This window comes from Aphelocoma coerulescens, unplaced genomic scaffold (assembly GCF_041296385.1).
Source record: "Aphelocoma coerulescens isolate FSJ_1873_10779 unplaced genomic scaffold, UR_Acoe_1.0 HiC_scaffold_320, whole genome shotgun sequence".
NCBI lineage: Eukaryota > Metazoa > Chordata > Aves > Passeriformes > Corvidae > Aphelocoma > Aphelocoma coerulescens.
In genome coordinates, this window is record NW_027183664.1 from 17,517 (window position 1) to 34,083 (window position 16,567).

At 58.0% G+C, this 16,567-nt stretch overlaps 1 protein-coding gene across 1 annotated transcript in view; it reads right to left on the bottom strand.

Annotated features, from left to right (window-relative positions):
- NPHS1 (NPHS1 adhesion molecule, nephrin) overlaps window positions 1–16,567 on the bottom strand; it is a gene marked incomplete at its 3' end in the record, with an annotated part of 39,044 nt that overhangs the window by 17,105 nt on the left and 5,372 nt on the right. Inside the window, exons 5-12 of the mRNA XM_068999300.1 lie at window positions 15,531–15,660; window positions 13,190–13,271; window positions 12,414–12,517; window positions 11,359–11,483; window positions 9,488–9,656; window positions 7,792–7,949; window positions 5,093–5,219; window positions 3,956–4,080 (exon numbers count right to left, since the gene is read on the bottom strand). Coding sequence (XP_068855401.1) covers window positions 3,956–4,080; window positions 5,093–5,219; window positions 7,792–7,949; window positions 9,488–9,656; window positions 11,359–11,483; window positions 12,414–12,517; window positions 13,190–13,271; window positions 15,531–15,660 — 1,020 coding nt within the window. The remainder of the gene's footprint in view (window positions 1–3,955; window positions 4,081–5,092; window positions 5,220–7,791; window positions 7,950–9,487; window positions 9,657–11,358; window positions 11,484–12,413; window positions 12,518–13,189; window positions 13,272–15,530; window positions 15,661–16,567) is intronic.

The following is a 16,567-nucleotide window of genomic DNA, read 5'->3' on the forward strand; positions in this document are numbered from 1 at the left end:
AATTTTTTGGGGATTTTTTGGGGATTTTTTGGGGGATGTTTTGGGGATTTTTTTAGGATTTTTTCAGGGAAATTTTGGGAAATTTGGGGAGATTTTTTGGGGAATATTTTGGGGATTTTTTGGGAATTATTGGGGGATGTTTTGGAGACTTTTTAGGAATTTTTGGGGGATTTTTTGGGAGTTTTTGGGATTATTTTTGGGATTTTTGGGGAAAATTTTTGGGATTTTTTTGGGGTTTTTGAAGGTTTTTTTTATTTTGGGGTTTTTTTTTGGGATTTCTTAGGGATTTTTTTGATTTTTTTTATTTTTGGGGGTTTTTTTTAGAGATTTTTTTGGGAATTTTGGGGATTTTTTAGGGATTTTTTGGAGGATTTTTTGGGGGTTTTTGAAGGTTTTTTTTTTGATTTTTTGAGGATTTTTGGGGTTTTTTTGGGGATTTTTTGGGAATTATTGGGGGATGTTTTGGAGACTTTTTAGGAATTTTGGGGGGATTTTTTGGGAGTTTTTGGGACTATTTTTGGGATTTTTGGGGAAAATTTTTGGGATTTTTTGGGGATTTTTTTGGGGTTTTTGAAGGGTTTTTTTTGGATTTTTGGGGATTTTTTGGGGGAATTTTTTTGGGATTTCTTAGGGATTTTTTTTTGATTTTTTTATTTTTGGGGGGTTTTTTTTAGAGTTTTTTGGGGAATTTTGGGGATTTTTTAGGGATTTTTTGGAGGATTTTTTGGGGGTTTTTGAAGGTTTTTTTTTGATTTTTTGAGGATTTTTGGGTTTTTTTTGGGGGGATTTTTTGGGAATTATTGGGGGATGTTTTGGAGACTTTTTAGGAATTTTGGGGGGATTTTTTGGGAGTTTTTGGGACTATTTTTGGGATTTTTGGGGAAAATTTTTGGGATTTTTTGGGGATTTTTTTGGGGTTTTTGAAGGGTTTTTTTTGGATTTTTGGGGATTTTTTGGGGGAATTTTTTTGGGATTTCTTAGGGATTTTTTTTTGATTTTTTTATTTTTGGGGGGTTTTTTTTAGAGTTTTTTGGGGAATTTTGGGGATTTTTTAGGGATTTTTTGGAGGATTTTTTGGGGGTTTTTGAAGGTTTTTTTTTTATTTTTTGAGGATTTTTGGGTTTTTTTTGGGGGGATTTTTTGGGAATTATTGGGGGATGTTTTGGAGACTTTTTAAGATTTTTTGGGGGGATTTTTTGGGGATTTTTTGGGAAAATTTTTGGGATTTTTTGGGATATTTTGGGGCCATTTCAGGGATATTTTTGGGGATATTTTGGGGCCATTTCAGGGATATTTTTGGGCCGTTCCAGGGATATTTTGGGGATATTTTGGGGATATTTTGGGGATATTTTGGGGCCGTTTCAGGGATATTTTGGGGACATTTTTGGGCCATTTCAGGGATATTTTGGGAACATTTTTGGGGACATTTTTGGGTCATTTCAGGGATATTTTGGGGACATTTTTGGGGCCGTTTCAGGGATATTTTTGGGGATATTTTGGGGACATTTTTGGGTCATTTCAGGGATATTTTGGGGACATTTTGGGGCCATTTCAGGGATATTTTGGGGATATTTTGGGGCCGTTTCAGGGACATTTTTGGGGATATTTTGGGGATATTTTTGGGCCATTTCAGGGATATTTTGGGGACATTTTGGGGCCGTTTCAGGGATATTTTGGGGATATTTTGGGGACATTTTTGGGTCATTTCAGGGATATTTTGGGGACATTTTGGGGCCGTTTCAGGGATATTTTGGGGATATTTTGGGGTCATTTCAGGGATACTTTTGGGAATATTTTCCAGGTGTTTCAGGGATATTTTTGGGCCATTCCAGGGATATTTCGGGGCCGTTTCAGGGATATTTTGGGGACATTTTGGGGCCATTTCAGGGATATTTTGGGGACATTTTGGGGCCATTTCAGGGATATTTTGGGGACATTTTGGGGCCATTTCAGGGATATTTTGGGGACATTTTGGGGCCATTTCAGGGATATTTTGGGGCCGTTTCAGGGACATTTTTGGGGCCGTTTCAGGGATATTTTGGGGACATTTCGGGGCCGTTTCAGGGATATTTTGGGGATATTTTGGGGCCGTTTCAGGGATATTTTTGGGATGTTTTTGGGGCCGTTTCAGGGATATTTTGGGGACATTTTGGGGCCATTTCAGGGATATTTTTGGGGACATTTTGGGGCCATTTCAGGGATATTTTGGGGATATTTTGGGGATATTTTGGGGATATTTTTGGGCCATTTCAGGGACATTTTTGGGTCATTTCAGGGATATTTTGGGGACATTTTGGGGACATTTTTGGGCCATTTCAGGGATATTTTGGGGATATTTTGGGGCCGTTTCGGGGATATATTGGGGCCATTTTGGGGCCGTTTCAGGGATATTTTTGGGGACATTTTGGGGCCGTTTCAGGGATATTTTGGGGACATTTTGGGGCCGTTTCAGGGATATTTTGGGGCCATTTTGGGGCCATTTCAGGGATATTTTGGGGACATTTTGGGGCCGTTTCGGGGATATTTTTGGGGATATTTTTGGGTCGTTTCAGGGATATTTTGGGGACATTTTGGGGCCGTTTCAGGGATATTTTTGGGGACATTTTGGGGCCGTTTCGGGGATATTTTGGGGATATTTTTGGGTCGTTTCCGGGATATTTTGGGGACATTTTGGGGCCGTTTCAGGGATATTTTTGGGGACATTTTGGGGCCGTTTCAGGGATATTTTGGGGATATTTTGGGGCCGTTTCGGGGATATTTTGGGGACATTTTTGGGTCATTTCAGGGATATTTTGGGGACATTTTGGGGCCGTTTCGGGGATATTTTTGGGGATATTTTTGGGTCGTTTCAGGGATATTTTGGGGACATTTTGGGGCCGTTTCAGGGATATTTTGGGGACATTTTTGGGGCCGTTTCAGGGATATTTTTGGGTCATTTTGGGGCCATTTCAGGGATATTTTGGGGCCATTTCAGGGACATTTTTGGGGCCGTTTCAGGGATATTTTGGGGACATTTTTGGGTCATTTCAGGGATATTTTTGGGTCATTTTGGGGCCATTTCAGGGATATTTTGGGGACATTTTGGGGCCATTTCAGGGATATTTTGGGGATATTTTGGGGCCGTTTCAGGGATATTTTGGGGATATTTTGGGGCCGTTTCAGGGATATTTTGGGGATATTTTGGGGCCGTTTCAGGGATATTTTGGGGCCATTTTGGGGCCATTTCAGGGATATTTTGGGGACATTTTGGGGCCGTTTCAGGGATATTTTGGGGATATTTTTGGGTCATTTCAGGGATATTTTGGGGACATTTTTGGGCCATTTCAGGGATATTTTGGGGACATTTTGGGGTCATTTCAGGGATATTTTGGGGACATTTTGGGGCCGTTTCAGGGATATTTTGGGGATATTTTGGGGACATTTTTGGGCCATTTCAGGGATATTTTGGGGCCGTTTCAGGGATATTTTGGGGACATTTCGGGGTCGTTTCAGGGATATTTTTGGGGACATTTTTGGGTCATTTCAGGGATATTTTGGGGACATTTCGGGGCCATTTCAGGGATATTTTTGGGATATTTTGGGGCCATTTCAGGGATATTTTGGGGCCGTTTCAGGGATATTTTGGGGACATTTTGGGGATATTTTGGGGCCATTTCAGGGATATTTTGGGGTCATTTCAGGGATATTTTGGGGACATTTCGGGGCCGTTTCGGGGATATTTTTGGGATATTTTGGGGCCATTTCAGGGATATTTTGGGGACATTTTGGGGTCATTTCAGGGATATTTTGGGGCCATTTCAGGGATATTTTGGGGACATTTTGGGGTCATTTCAGGGATATTTTGGGGCCATTTCAGGGATATTTTGGGGATATTTTTGGGATATTTTGGGGACATTTTTGGGTCATTTCAGGGATATTTTGGGGCCGTTTCGGGGCCGTTTCGGGGCTCTCTCACCTTGCTCCAGGTGAGTTTGGGGGGCGGGTGCCCCCCCCGGGCGTGGCAGAGCAGCCGCAGCCCCTCCCCCACCCGGAAGGTGGCGTTGGGGGGAGGGGCCTCGACCCAGAGCGCCTGGGGAGGGTCTGGGGGGCGGGGCCAGAAAGGGACACGCCCCTTCTTAAAGGGACAGGCCCCCTCTTAAAGGGACAGGCCCCCTCTTAAAGGGACAGGCTCCCTCTTAAAGGGACAGGCCCCCTCTTAAAGGGACAGGCCCCTTCTTAAAGGGACAGGCCCCTTCTTAAAGGGACAGGCTCCCTCTTAAAAAGACACAGCCCCAGACCCTCCCAGTAACTCCCAGTTCGTCCCAGTAACAGCCAGTGCCCTCCCAGTAACTCCCAGTTCATCCCAGTGCCCTCCCAGTAACTCCCAGTTCGTCCCAGTAACTCCCAGTGCCCTCCCAGTAACTCCCAGTTCGTCCCAGTAACTCCCAGTGCCCTCCCAGTGACTCCCCGTAACAGCCAGTGCCCTCCCAGTTCATGCCAGTAACACCCAGTATGCTCCCAGTGACTCTCCATGCCCTCCCAGTTCCCTCCCAGTGACCCCCAGTCCCCTCCCACTCCCTCCCAGTCCCTCCCAGTCACCCCCAGTCCCCCCCAATCCCCTCCCAGTCCCTCCCAGTCCCCTCCCAGTCCCTCCCCGTCCCTCCCAGTTCCCTCCCAATCCCCTCCCAGTCCCTCCCAGTTCCCTCCCAGTCCCTCCCCGTCCCTCCCAGTCCCCCCGAATCCCCTCCCCGTCCCCCCAGTCCCCTCCCAGTCCCCTCCCAGTCTCCCCAGTCCCCTCCCAGTCCCTCCCAATCCCCTCCCAGTGACCCCCAGTCCCCCCCAGTCCCCTCCCAGTGACCCCCAGTCCCCCCCAGTCCCCTCCCAGTCCCCCCCAATCCCTTCCCAGTTCCCTCCCAATCCCCTCCCAATCCCCTCCCAGTCCCTCCCAATCCCCTCCCAGTCCCTCCCAGTCCCCCCCAGTGCCCCCCAGTGCCTCCCAGTCCCCCCCATTCCCCTCCCAATCCCCTCCCAGTCCCTTCCAATCCCCTCCCAGTCCCTCCCAGTTCCCTCCCAATCCCCTCCCAGTCCCTCCCAGTCTCTCCCAGTCCCTCACGGCTGACACTGATGGTCACGGCCGCACTCCTGGTCCCCAGCCCGGGGGTCTCGGCCTCGCACACCAGGGGGGCGCCGTGGTCCTGGACCCTCCCCCGCAGCGTCAGGTTGGACACGGCCCCGCCCCCCTGGGGGAGGGGGCACCCAGGGGTCACCCAGGGGTCAGCGAGGGGTCACCCAGGGGTCAGTGTGGGGGGCACCCAGAGATCACCCAGGGGTCAGCAAGGGGTCACGCAGGGGTCACCCAGGGGTCAGTGTGGGGTCACCCAGGGGGCACCGAGGGGTCACTGAGGGGTCAGACAGGGGTGAGCATGGGGGGCACCCAGAGATCACCCAGGGGTCACGCAGGGGTCACCCAGGGGTCAGTGTGGGGGCACCCAGGGGTCACGCAGGGGTCAGCCAGGGGTCACCCAGGGGTCACGCAGGGGTCAGCCAGGGGTCACTGAGGGGTCAGTTGGGGGTCACTGGGGAGTCACCCAGGGGTCAGACAGGGGGAGCACCCATGGGGACACCAAGGGGTCAGACAAGGGTCATCTAGGGGTCACAGGCCCTGCCCCCCCCTCCCAGGCTCCGCCCCTTCCCCAGGCCCCGCCCACTCTCCCAGGCCCCTCCCCCACTCCCAGGCTCCTCCCCCACTCCCAAGCCCCGCCCCCTCTCCCAGGCCCCTCCCCCACTCACAGGCCCCTCCCCCACTCCCAGGCCCCTCCCCCACTCACAGGCCCCTCCCCCTCTCCCAAGCCCCTCCCCCACTCCCAGGCCCCTCCCCCTCTCTCCCAAGCCCCTCCCCCTCTCTCCCAGGCCCCTCCCCCACTCTCCCAAGCCCCTCCCCCACTCACAGGCCCCTCCCCCACTCCCAAGCCCCGCCCCCTCTCCCAGGCCCCTCCCCCACTCACAGGCCCCTCCCCCACTCCCAGGCCCCTCCCCCTCTCTCCCAGGCCCCTCCCCCACTCACAGGCCCCTCCCCCTCTCTCCCAAGCCCCTCCCCCACTCTCTCCCAGGCCCCTCCCCCTCTATCCCAAGCCCCTCCCCCCCCAGGCCCCTCCCCCTCTCTCCCAAGCCCCTCCCCCACTCCCAGGCCCCTCCCCCACTCTCCAGGCCCCTCCCCCTCTCTCCAGGCCCCTCCCCCACTCCCAAGCCCCTCCCCCACTCCCAAGCCCCTCCCCCTCTCCCAAGCCCCTCCCCCTCTCTCCCAGGCCCCTCCCCCACTCCCAAGCCCCTCCCCCACTCCCAGGCCCCTCCCCCACTCCCAGGCCCCTCCCCCACTCCCAAGCCCCTCCCCCACTCCCTAGCCCCTCCCCCACTCTCCCAGGCCCCTCCCCCACTCTCTCCCAAGCCCCTCCCCCTCTCTCCCAGGCCCCTCCCCCACTCCCAAGCCCCTCCCCCACTCCCTAGCCCCTCCCCCACTCTCCCAGGCCCCTCCCCCACTCCCAGGCCCCTCTCCCACTCACAGGCCCCTCCCCCCTCTCTCCCAGGCCCCTCCCCCTCTCTCCCAGGCCCCTCCCCCACTCACAGGCCCCTCCCCCTCTCTCCCAAACCCCTCCCCCACTCACAGGCCCCTCCCCCTCTCTCCCAAGCCCCTCCCCCACTCTCTCCCAGGCCCCTCCCCCTCTATCCCAAGCCCCTCCCCCCCCAGGCCCCTCCCCCTCTCTCCCAAGCCCCTCCCCCACTCCCAGGCCCCTCCCCCACTCTCCAGGCCCCTCCCCCTCTCTCCAGGCCCCTCCCCCACTCCCAAGCCCCTCCCCCACTCCCAAGCCCCTCCCCCTCTCCCAAGCCCCTCCCCCTCTCTCCCAGGCCCCTCCCCCACTCCCAAGCCCCTCCCCCACTCCCAGGCCCCTCCCCCACTCCCAGGCCCCTCCCCCACTCCCAAGCCCCTCCCCCACTCCCTAGCCCCTCCCCCACTCTCCCAGGCCCCTCCCCCACTCTCTCCCAAGCCCCTCCCCCTCTCTCCCAGGCCCCTCCCCCACTCCCAAGCCCCTCCCCCACTCCCTAGCCCCTCCCCCACTCTCCCAGGCCCCTCCCCCACTCCCAGGCCCCTCTCCCACTCACAGGCCCCTCCCCCCTCTCTCCCAGGCCCCTCCCCCTCTCTCCCAGGCCCCTCCCCCACTCACAGGCCCCTCCCCCTCTCTCCCAAACCCCTCCCCCACTCCCAGGCCCCTCCCCCTCTCTCCCAAGCCCCTCCCCCACTCCCAGGCCCCGCCTCCTCTCTCCCAGGCCCCTCCCCCACTCCCAAGCCCCTCCCCCACTCACAGGCCCCTCCCCCACTCACAGGCCCCTCCCCCTCTCTCCCAAACCCCTCCCCCACTCCCAGGCCCCTCCCCCTCTCTCCCAAGCCCCTCCCCCACTCTCTCCCAGGCCCCTCCCCCTCTCTCCAAGCCCCTCCCCCTCTCTCCCAGGCCCCTCCCCCTCTCTCCCAGGCCCCTCCCCCACTCACAGGCCCCTCCCCCTCTCTCCCAAACCCCTCCCCCACTCCCAGGCCCCTCCCCCTCTCTCCCAAGCCCCTCCCCCACTCTCTCCCAGGCCCCTCCCCCTCTCTCCCAAGCCCCTCCCCCTCTCTCCCAGGCCCCTCCCCCACTCTCCCAAGCCCCTCCCCCACTCTCCCAAGCCCCTCCCCCTCTCTCCCAAGCCCCTCCCCCACTCTCCCAGGCCCCTCCCCCACTCTCCCAAGCCCCTCCCCCACTCCCAGGCCCCTCCCCCACTCACAGGCCCCTCCCCCTGGTGCGAGGGCTGCAGCTCGCGCCCCCCCAGCCACCAGCGCAGCCGCACTGGGGGGTTACTGGGAGCACTGGTGCAGCTCAGCGACGCCTCCCCGTCCTCGGCCACCGCGGCCGAGCCCAGCAGCGACACCTCCGGCGGCCCGTCTGGGGGCACGGACCAGTACGGACCAGTACGGACCAGTACGGACCGGTATGGACCAGTACGGACCGGTATTGACCAGTACGGACCAGTACGGACCAGTACGGACCGGTATGGACCGGTATGGACCAGTACGGACCGGTACAGACCGGTACGGACCAGTACGGACCAGTACAGACCGGGATAGACCGGTATGGACCAGTATGGACCAGTACAGACCAGTACGGACCGGTATGGACCGGTACGGACCAGTACAGACCAGTATGGACCAATACTGACCAGTACAGACCGGTACGGACCAGGACGGACCAGTACGGACCAGTACAGACCGGTACGGACTGGTATGGACCAGTACAGACTGGTATGGACCAGTACAGACCAGTACGGACCGGTACAGACTGGTACAGACTGGTACAGACCAGTACGGACCAGTATGGACTGGTAATAACCAGTACGGATCAGTATGGACCAGTACAGACTGGTACAGACCGGTACGGACCGGTATGGTCCAGTACAGACCAGTATGGACCAGTACGGACCAGTACAGAGCAGTACGGACCAGTAGAGACCGGTACGGACCGATATGGACCAGTACAGACTGGTATGGACCAGTGCGGACCAGTACGGACCAGTACAGATCGGTACGGACCAGTACGGACCAGTATGGACCACTATGGACCCATACAGGCCAGTATAGACTAGCACAGACCAGTATAAACCAGTACTGACCAGTACGGACCGGTATGACTAGAATAGACCAGTATAAGCCGAACCAGCAGAACCCACACTAGTCCCAGTCCGTCCCAGTATAACCCAGTCTCCTCCCAGTCCCTCCCAGTATAACCCAGTCCCCTCCCAGTCCCCCCCAATCCCTCCCAATCCCCTCCCAGTCCATCCCAGTCCCTCCCAGTCCCTCCCAATCCCCTCCCAGTCCCCTCCCAGTCCCCTCCCAGTCCCCTCCCAGTCCCATCCCAGTCCCTCCCAGCCCCTTCCAGTCCCTCCCAGTCCCTCCCAGTCCCTCCCAATCCCCCCCCAGTCCAGCCCAGTCCGTCCCAATCCCCTCCCAGTCGCTCCCAGTCCCTCCCAGTCCATCCCAGTCCCTCCCAGTCCCCTCCCAGTCCATCCCAGTCCCTCCCAATCCCCTCCCAGTCCCTCCCAGTCCCCTCCCAATCACCTCCCAGTCCCTCCCAGTCCCCTCCCAGTCCATCCCAGTCCCTCCCAATCCCCTCTCAGTCCCTCCCAGTCCCCTCCCAGTCCCTCCCAGTCCCCTCCCAATCCCCTCCCAGTCCCTCCCAATCCCCTCCCAGTTCCCTCCCAGTCCCTCCCAACCCCCCCCCAGTCCAGCCCAGTCCCTCCCAGTCCATCCCAATCCCCTCCCAGTCCATCCCAGTCCATCCCAATCCCCTCCCAGTCCCTCCCAGTCCCCTCCCAGTCTCATCCCAGTTTATCCCAGTCCCTCCCAGTCCATCCCAGTTTATCCCAGTCCCTCCCAGTCCCTCCCAGTCCCATCCCAGTCCCCTCCCAGTCCCTCCCAGTCACTCACACAGCACTCCCAGTTTGACGCTGACGCTGGCCCCGCCCCCCGGAACTGACGTCACGGCGCGGCACCGCAGGGTGGCGCCATCGTCCTCGGGGGCGGGGCTGAGCACGAGGCGGCTCCGGGCCCCGCCCCCCGCCTCGTGAGACCACGCCCCCGCCAGGGGGCGCCCGTCCTGGGGGCGGGGCCAGGGGAAAAGGGGGCGGGGCCAGGGGAAAAGGGGGCGGGGCCGAGGTGAAGCCACGCCCCCCCCTCAGGGAGCCCAGGGACTCCCAATGCTCCCAGTTCCATCCCAGTGACCTCCCAGTGACCTCCCAGTGACCTCCCAGTGACTCCCAGTGCTCCCAGTGCTCCCAGTTCCATCCCAGTGACCTCTCAGTGCTCCCAGTGCTCCCAGTGCTCCCAGTGCTCCCAGTGACTCCCAGTGACCTCCCAGTGCTCCCAGTGCTCCCAGTTCCAGCCCAGTGCCCCCAGTTCCATCCCAGTGCTCCCAGTCCCATCCCAGTGCTCCCAGTTCCATCCCAGTTCCATCCCAGTTCCATCCTAGGGATCCCAGTTCCATCCCAGTGACTCCCAGTGACCTCCCAGTGACCTCCCAGTGCTCCCAGTGCTCCCAGTTCCATCCCAGTGACCTCCCAGTGCTCCCAGTGCTCCCAGTGACCTCCCAGTTCCATCCCAGTTCCATCCTAGGGATCCCAGTTCCATCCCAGTGACCTCCCAGTGACCTCCCAGTGACCTCCCAGTGCTCCCAGTTCCATCCCAGTGACCTCCCAGTTCCATCCCAGTGACCTCCCAGTTCCATCCCAGTGACCTCCCAGTGACCTCCCAGTGACCTCCCAGTGCTCCCAGTTCCATCCCAGTGACCTCCCAGTGACCTCCCAGTGACTCCCAGTGCTCCCAGTTCCATCCCAGTGACCTCCCAGTTCCATCCCAGTGACCTCCCAGTGACCTCCCAGTGACCTCCCAGTGCTCCCAGTTCCATCCCAGTGACCTCCCAGTGACCTCCGAGTGCTCCCAGTGACCTCCCAGTGCTCCCAGTGCTCCCAGTGCTCCCAGTGACCTCCCAGTGCTCCCAGTGCTCCCAGTTCCATCCCAGTGACTCCCAGTGACCTCCCAGTGCTCCCAGTTCCATCCCAGTTCCATCCCAGTGACCTCCCAGTTCCATCCCAGTGACCTCCCAGTGCTCCCAGTGACTCCCAGTGACCTCCCAGTGACCTCCCAGTGCTCCCAGTGCTCCCAGTTCCATCCCAGTGACCTCCCAGTTCCATCCCAGTGACCTCCCAGTTCCATCCCAGTGACCTCCCAGTGCTCCCAGTGCTCCCAGTGACCTCCCAGTGCTCCCAGTGACCTCCCAGTGACCTCCCATTGCTCCCAGTGACCTCCCAGTGACCTCCCAGTGACCTCCCAGTGCTCCCAGTTCCATCCCAGTGACCTCCCAGTGACTCCCAGTGCTCCCAGTTCCATCCCAGGGACCTCCCAGTGACCTCCCAGTGCTCCCAGTTCCATCCCAGGGACCTCCCAGTGACCTCCCAGTGCTCCCAGTTCCATCCCAGTTCCATCCCAGTTCCATCCCAGTGACCTCCCAGTGACCTCCCAGTGACCTCCCAGTGCTCCCAGTTCCATCCCAGTTCCATCCCAGTGCTCCCAGTTCCATCCCAGTTTCATCCCAGGGATCCCAGTTCCATCCCAGTGACCTCCCAGTGCTCCCAGTTCCATCCCAGTGACCTCCCAGTGACCTCCCAGCGCTCCCAGTGACCTCCCAGTGACCTCCCAGTTCCATCCCAGTGCTCCCAGTCCCTCCCAGTCCCTCCCAGTTGGATCCCAGTGCTCCCAGTCCCTCCCAGTCCCTCCCAGTTCGATCCCAGTGCTCCCAGTACCTTGTCCCAGTGCAGACTGGGCGGGGGGCGCCCCCCCCGGCTGATGCAGAGCAGCTGCAGCTCCTCCCCCGCCCGCACCAACGGCGGCGACGGCAGCCCCTCGATACTGGGAGCACTGGGAGGGACTGGGAGGGACTGGGATCAAACTAGGGGGCAGTGGGAGGGACTGGGGTGGACTGGGAGGGACTAGGATCAAACTGGGAGGGACTGGGAGGGACTGGGGTGGACTGGGAGGGACTGGGAGGGGATTGGGAGGGACTGGGAGGGACTAGGATCAAACTGGGAGGGACTGGGGTGGACTGGGAGGGACTGGGATCAAGCTGGGAGGGACTGGGAGGGGATTGGGAGGGACTGGGAGGGACTGGGATCAAACTGGGAGGGGACTGGGGGAGGTTGAGGAGTTTCGGGGAATTTTGGGGATTTTTTTAAACTTTGTTTTGGGGGATTTTGTGCTGATTTCGGGGGTTTTGGGGGGATTTTGGGGAATTTTTGGGTGATTTGGGGTGATTTCAGGTGATTTCGGGGGATTTTGGTGGATTTGGGGGGATTTTAGGGGGTTTTGCATGATTTTGGGTGATTTCAGGTGATTTTGGAGCGATTTGGGGGAATTTGGGGGGATTTTGGGGGATTTGGGGGGATTTTGGGGGATTTTGAGTAATTTTGGGTGATTTTGGGGTGACTTCAGGTGATTTTGAATAATTTTGGGGGATTTTGGGGGATTTTGGGGTAATTTTGGGGTGATTTCGGGTGATTTCAGGTGATTTCGGGTGATTTTGGGGGAATCGGGGGTAATTTTGGGGTGATTTCGGGTGATTTTGGGGTGATTTCGGGTGATTTTGGGGTGATTTTGGGGAAGTTTGGGGGATTTTGGGGGATTTCTGGTGACTTTGGGTAATTTCGGGGTGATTTCGGGGAATTTTGGGTGATTTTGGGGGTGATTTGGGGTGATTTTGGGGCGGTTTCGGGGGATTTCGGGTGATTTTGGGGTGATTTCAGGTGATTTTGGGGTGATTTGGGGTGATTTTGGGGCGGTTTCGGGGCATTTCGGGACTCACCCTGGATGTCCAGCCGCAGTTTGGCCTCGGCCGGAGCCGCCCCGGCCGCGTTCGAGGCCGAGCAGACGAGGAAGCGACCCTGGTCCGAGGGGCCCGGGGTCAGCCTGGGGGGCACTGGGGTTACTGGGAGGCACTGGGAGGGACTGGGAGGGGATTGGGGGGGACTGGGAGGGACTGGGAGGAGATTGGGAGGGACTGGGAGGGACTGGGAGGGGATTGGGAGGGACTGGGAGGGACTGGGAGGGACTGGGAGGGGATTGGAGGGACTGGGATGGACTGGGAGGGACTGGGAGGGGATTGGGAGGGACTGGGATGAACTGGGAGGGACTGGGAGGGGACTGGGAGGGATTGGGAGGGGATTGGGAGGGGACTGGGAGGGGACTGGGAGGGACTGGGAGGGGATTGGGAGGGACTGGGAGGGGGACTGGGAGGGGACTGGGATGGACTGGGTGGAACTGGGAGGGGACTGGGAGGGACTCGGGGAACTGGGAGGGGATTGGGAGAGACTGGGATGGACTGGGAGGGGATTGGGAAGGAACTGGGAGGGGACTGGGAGGGGACTGGGAGAGGACTGGGAGGGATTGGGAGGGACAAACTGGTCTCTACTGGTCCATACAAGTCTATCCCAGTCTATACTGGTTTGTACTGGTTGATACTGGTTTACACTGGTTTATTCTGGTTGGTACTGGTTGATACTGGTCGGTACTGGTTTATACTGGTCGGTACTGGTTGATACTGGTCGGTACTGGTTTATACTGGTCGGTACTGGTGCTCACCTCGCCGTGGCCTCGCTGGAGCTGAGTTTGGGGTGGGAGCCCTCGAACACCCGGGTGGAGACGTCGGGCAGGGGCTGCTCCCCTGCGGCCCCAAAACGCCCCCGAATCAGCCCAAAATCGGCCCAAATCGGCCCAAATCGGCCAAAATCGGCCCAAAATTGGCCCAAAATCGGCCAAAATCAACCGAAATCAGCCCAAATCGGCCCAAAATCGGCCCCAAATCAACCGAAATTGGCCCAAGTCAGCCCAAAATCGGCCCAAATCAGCCCAAAATCAACTGAAATGCCCCCAAATCAGCCCAAATCGGCCCAAATCAGCCAAAAATGGCCAGAATCAGCCCAAAATCAACCGAAATCACCCCAAAATCGGCCAAAATCAGCCAAAACCGGCCAAAATTGGCCAAAATCGGCCCAAAATCAACCATCACCTCCAAATAACCAAAATCACCCCAAAATCAAGCAAAATTAGCTCAAAATCAGCCAAAATTGGCCAAAATCACCCGAAAAGCAACTGAAATTCCCCCCAAAATCAGCCAAAATCAACCGAAATCCCCCGAAATCATCCCAAAATTGCCCCAAATCTCTCAAATTGCCCCAACATCCCCCCAAATTGCCCCTAAATCGCCAGGAGTCGCCCTAAATTGCCCAAAGTTGCCAGAAATCACCCAAACTCTCCCGAAATCTCCCGAAATCCCTCGAAATGTCCCAAAATCCCCCGAAAAGTCCGAAATGGCCCGAAATGGCCCGTAAGTGTCGAAATCCCCTGAAATGTCCCAAAATCACCCGAAATGCCCCGAAATCGCCCGAAATTGCCCAAAATGGCCCGAAATGCCCTGAAATGTCCCGAAATCGCCCGAAATGCCCCGAAATCGCCTGAAATCGCCCGAAATGTCCCGAAATCGCCCGAAATCCCCCCAAATCGCCTGAAAATGCCCCGAAATTGCCCAAAATGCCCCGAAATGCCCCGAAATGTCCCGAAATCCCCCGAAATCGCCCGAAATCCCCCGAAATGGCCCGAAATCACCCGAAATGTCCCGAAATCCCCCGAAATTGCCCGAAATGCCCCTGAAATGCCCCAAAAGGCCCCGAAATGCCCAGAAATTGCCCAAAATGTCCCGAAATCCCCCGAAATTGCCCAAAATCGCCCGAAATCCCCCAAAATTGCCCGAAATTCCCCCCGAAATTGCCCAACATGCCCCGAAATGGCCCAAAATACCCTGAAATTGCCCAAAATGCCCTGAAATCGCCCGAAATGGCCCGAAATGCCCCGAAATGGCCCGAAATCCCCTGAAATGCCCCGAAATTGTCCAAAATCACCCGAAATGGCCAGAAATGCCCCGAAATTCCCCGAAATTGCCCGAAAATGCCCCGAAATGCCCTGAAATGTCGCGAAATCCCCCGAAATTGCCCAAAATCACCCAAAATGCCCCGAAATGGCCCGAAATTGCCCGAAATCGCCCGAAATGCCCCGAAATGCCCCGAAATGGCCCTAAATCGCCCGAAATTGCCCCGAAATGCCCCAAAATGCCCTGAAATGCCCCTGAAATGCCCCGAAATCACCCGAAATGCCCCAAAATTGCCCGAAATGCCCCGAAATTGCCCGAAATGGCCCGAAATGCCCCGAAATGGCCCAAAATGTCCCGAAATTGTCCAAAATGCCCCAAAATGCCCCGAAATGGCCCAAAATTGCCCGAAATCGCCCCAAAATGCCCCGAAATCGCTTGAAATCCCCCGAAATGTCCCGAAATGTCCGGAAATCTCCCAAAATCCCCCGAAATGTCCCAAAATGCCCCGAAATCGCCCAAAATCACCCAAAATCTCCTGAAATCGCGCGAAATCACCCCAAATCACCTCAAGTTGCCCGAAACCGCCCGAAATCTCCTGAAATCTCCCGGAAATCGCCCAAAATCGCCTGAAATCCCTCGAAATGCCCCAAATCCCCTGAAATCCCCCGAAATAGCCCGAAATGTCCCGAAATCCCCTGAAATGCCCCAAAATCCCCCGAAATGCCCCGAAATGCCCCCAAATCGCCCGAAATGCCCCAAAATCGCCCAAAATCCTCCGAAATCCCCCAAAATGGCCCGAATCCCTCGAAATGTCCCGAAATCGCCCGAAATCGCCCAAAATGTCCTGAAATTGCCCAAAATGTCCCGAAATGTCCCGAAATCCCCCGAAATTGCCCAAAATCCCCCAAAATTGCCTGAAATCCCCCAAAATCGCCCGAAAATTTCCCAAAATCCCCCAAAATCGCCCGAAATGGCCCGAAACGGCCCAAAATTGCCCGAAATCCGCCCGAAATTGCCCGAAATTGCCCGAAATGGCCCGAAATGCGCGGCGCTCACCGAGGCGCAGCTCCAGGCTGGGCGGGGGCCGCCCGTCGGGGGCGCGGCAGCGAAGGGCGCAGCTCGGCCCCGCCCGGCACCGGGAGCTCCGCCCCCTCCAGCAGCTCCAGCACCGGCGGCCCGGGGGGCACTGGGAGAGACTGGGATGGACTGGGAGGCACTGGGAGGGGATTGGGGGGGACTGGGAGGGAACTGGGGAGGGATTGGGAGGGGGACTGGGAGGGACTGGGAGGGATTGGAGGGACTGGGAGGGACTGGGAGGGGACTGGGAGGGACTGGGAGGGGACTGGGAGGGGATTGGGAGGGACTGGGAGGGGACTGGGAGGGACTGGAGGGGATTGGGAGGGGATTGGGAGGGAACTGGGAGGGAACTGGGAGTTACTGGGAGGGACTGGGAGGGACTGGGAGGGGACTGGGAGGGACTGGGAGGGACTGGGAGGGACTGGGAGGGGACTGGGAGGGACTGGGAGGGGACTGGGAGGGGATTGGGAGGGACTGGGAGGGACTGGGAGGGACTGGGAGGGGACTGGGAGGGACTGGGAGGGACTGGGAGGGGACTGGGAGGGACTGGGAGGGACTGGGAGGGACTGGGAGGGGACTGGGAGGGGACTGGGAGGGACTGGAGGGACTGGGAGGGAACTGGGAGTTACTGGGAGGGGACTGGGAGGGACTGGGAGGGGACTGGGAGGGAACTGGGAGGGACTGGGAGGGACTGGGAGGGAACTGGGAGGGACTGGGAGGGGGGGAGGGGCGGTCCTCTGACTCCCAATGACAGCCCAGTACGTCCCAGTAAAAACCAGTGAGTTCCAGTGACCACTGAGTGACCTCCCAGTGACTCCCAGTAATAACCAGTAACCTCCCAGTCCATCCCAATCCCCCTCCCAGTCCACCGAATCCCCTCCCAGTCCATCCCAGTCCCTCCCAGTCCCTCCCAGTCCATCCCAGTCCATCCCAGTCCCTCCCAATCCCCTCCCAGTCCCTCCCAATCCCCTCCCAATCCCCTCCCAGTCCCTCCCAGTCCATCCCAGGTCCCTCCC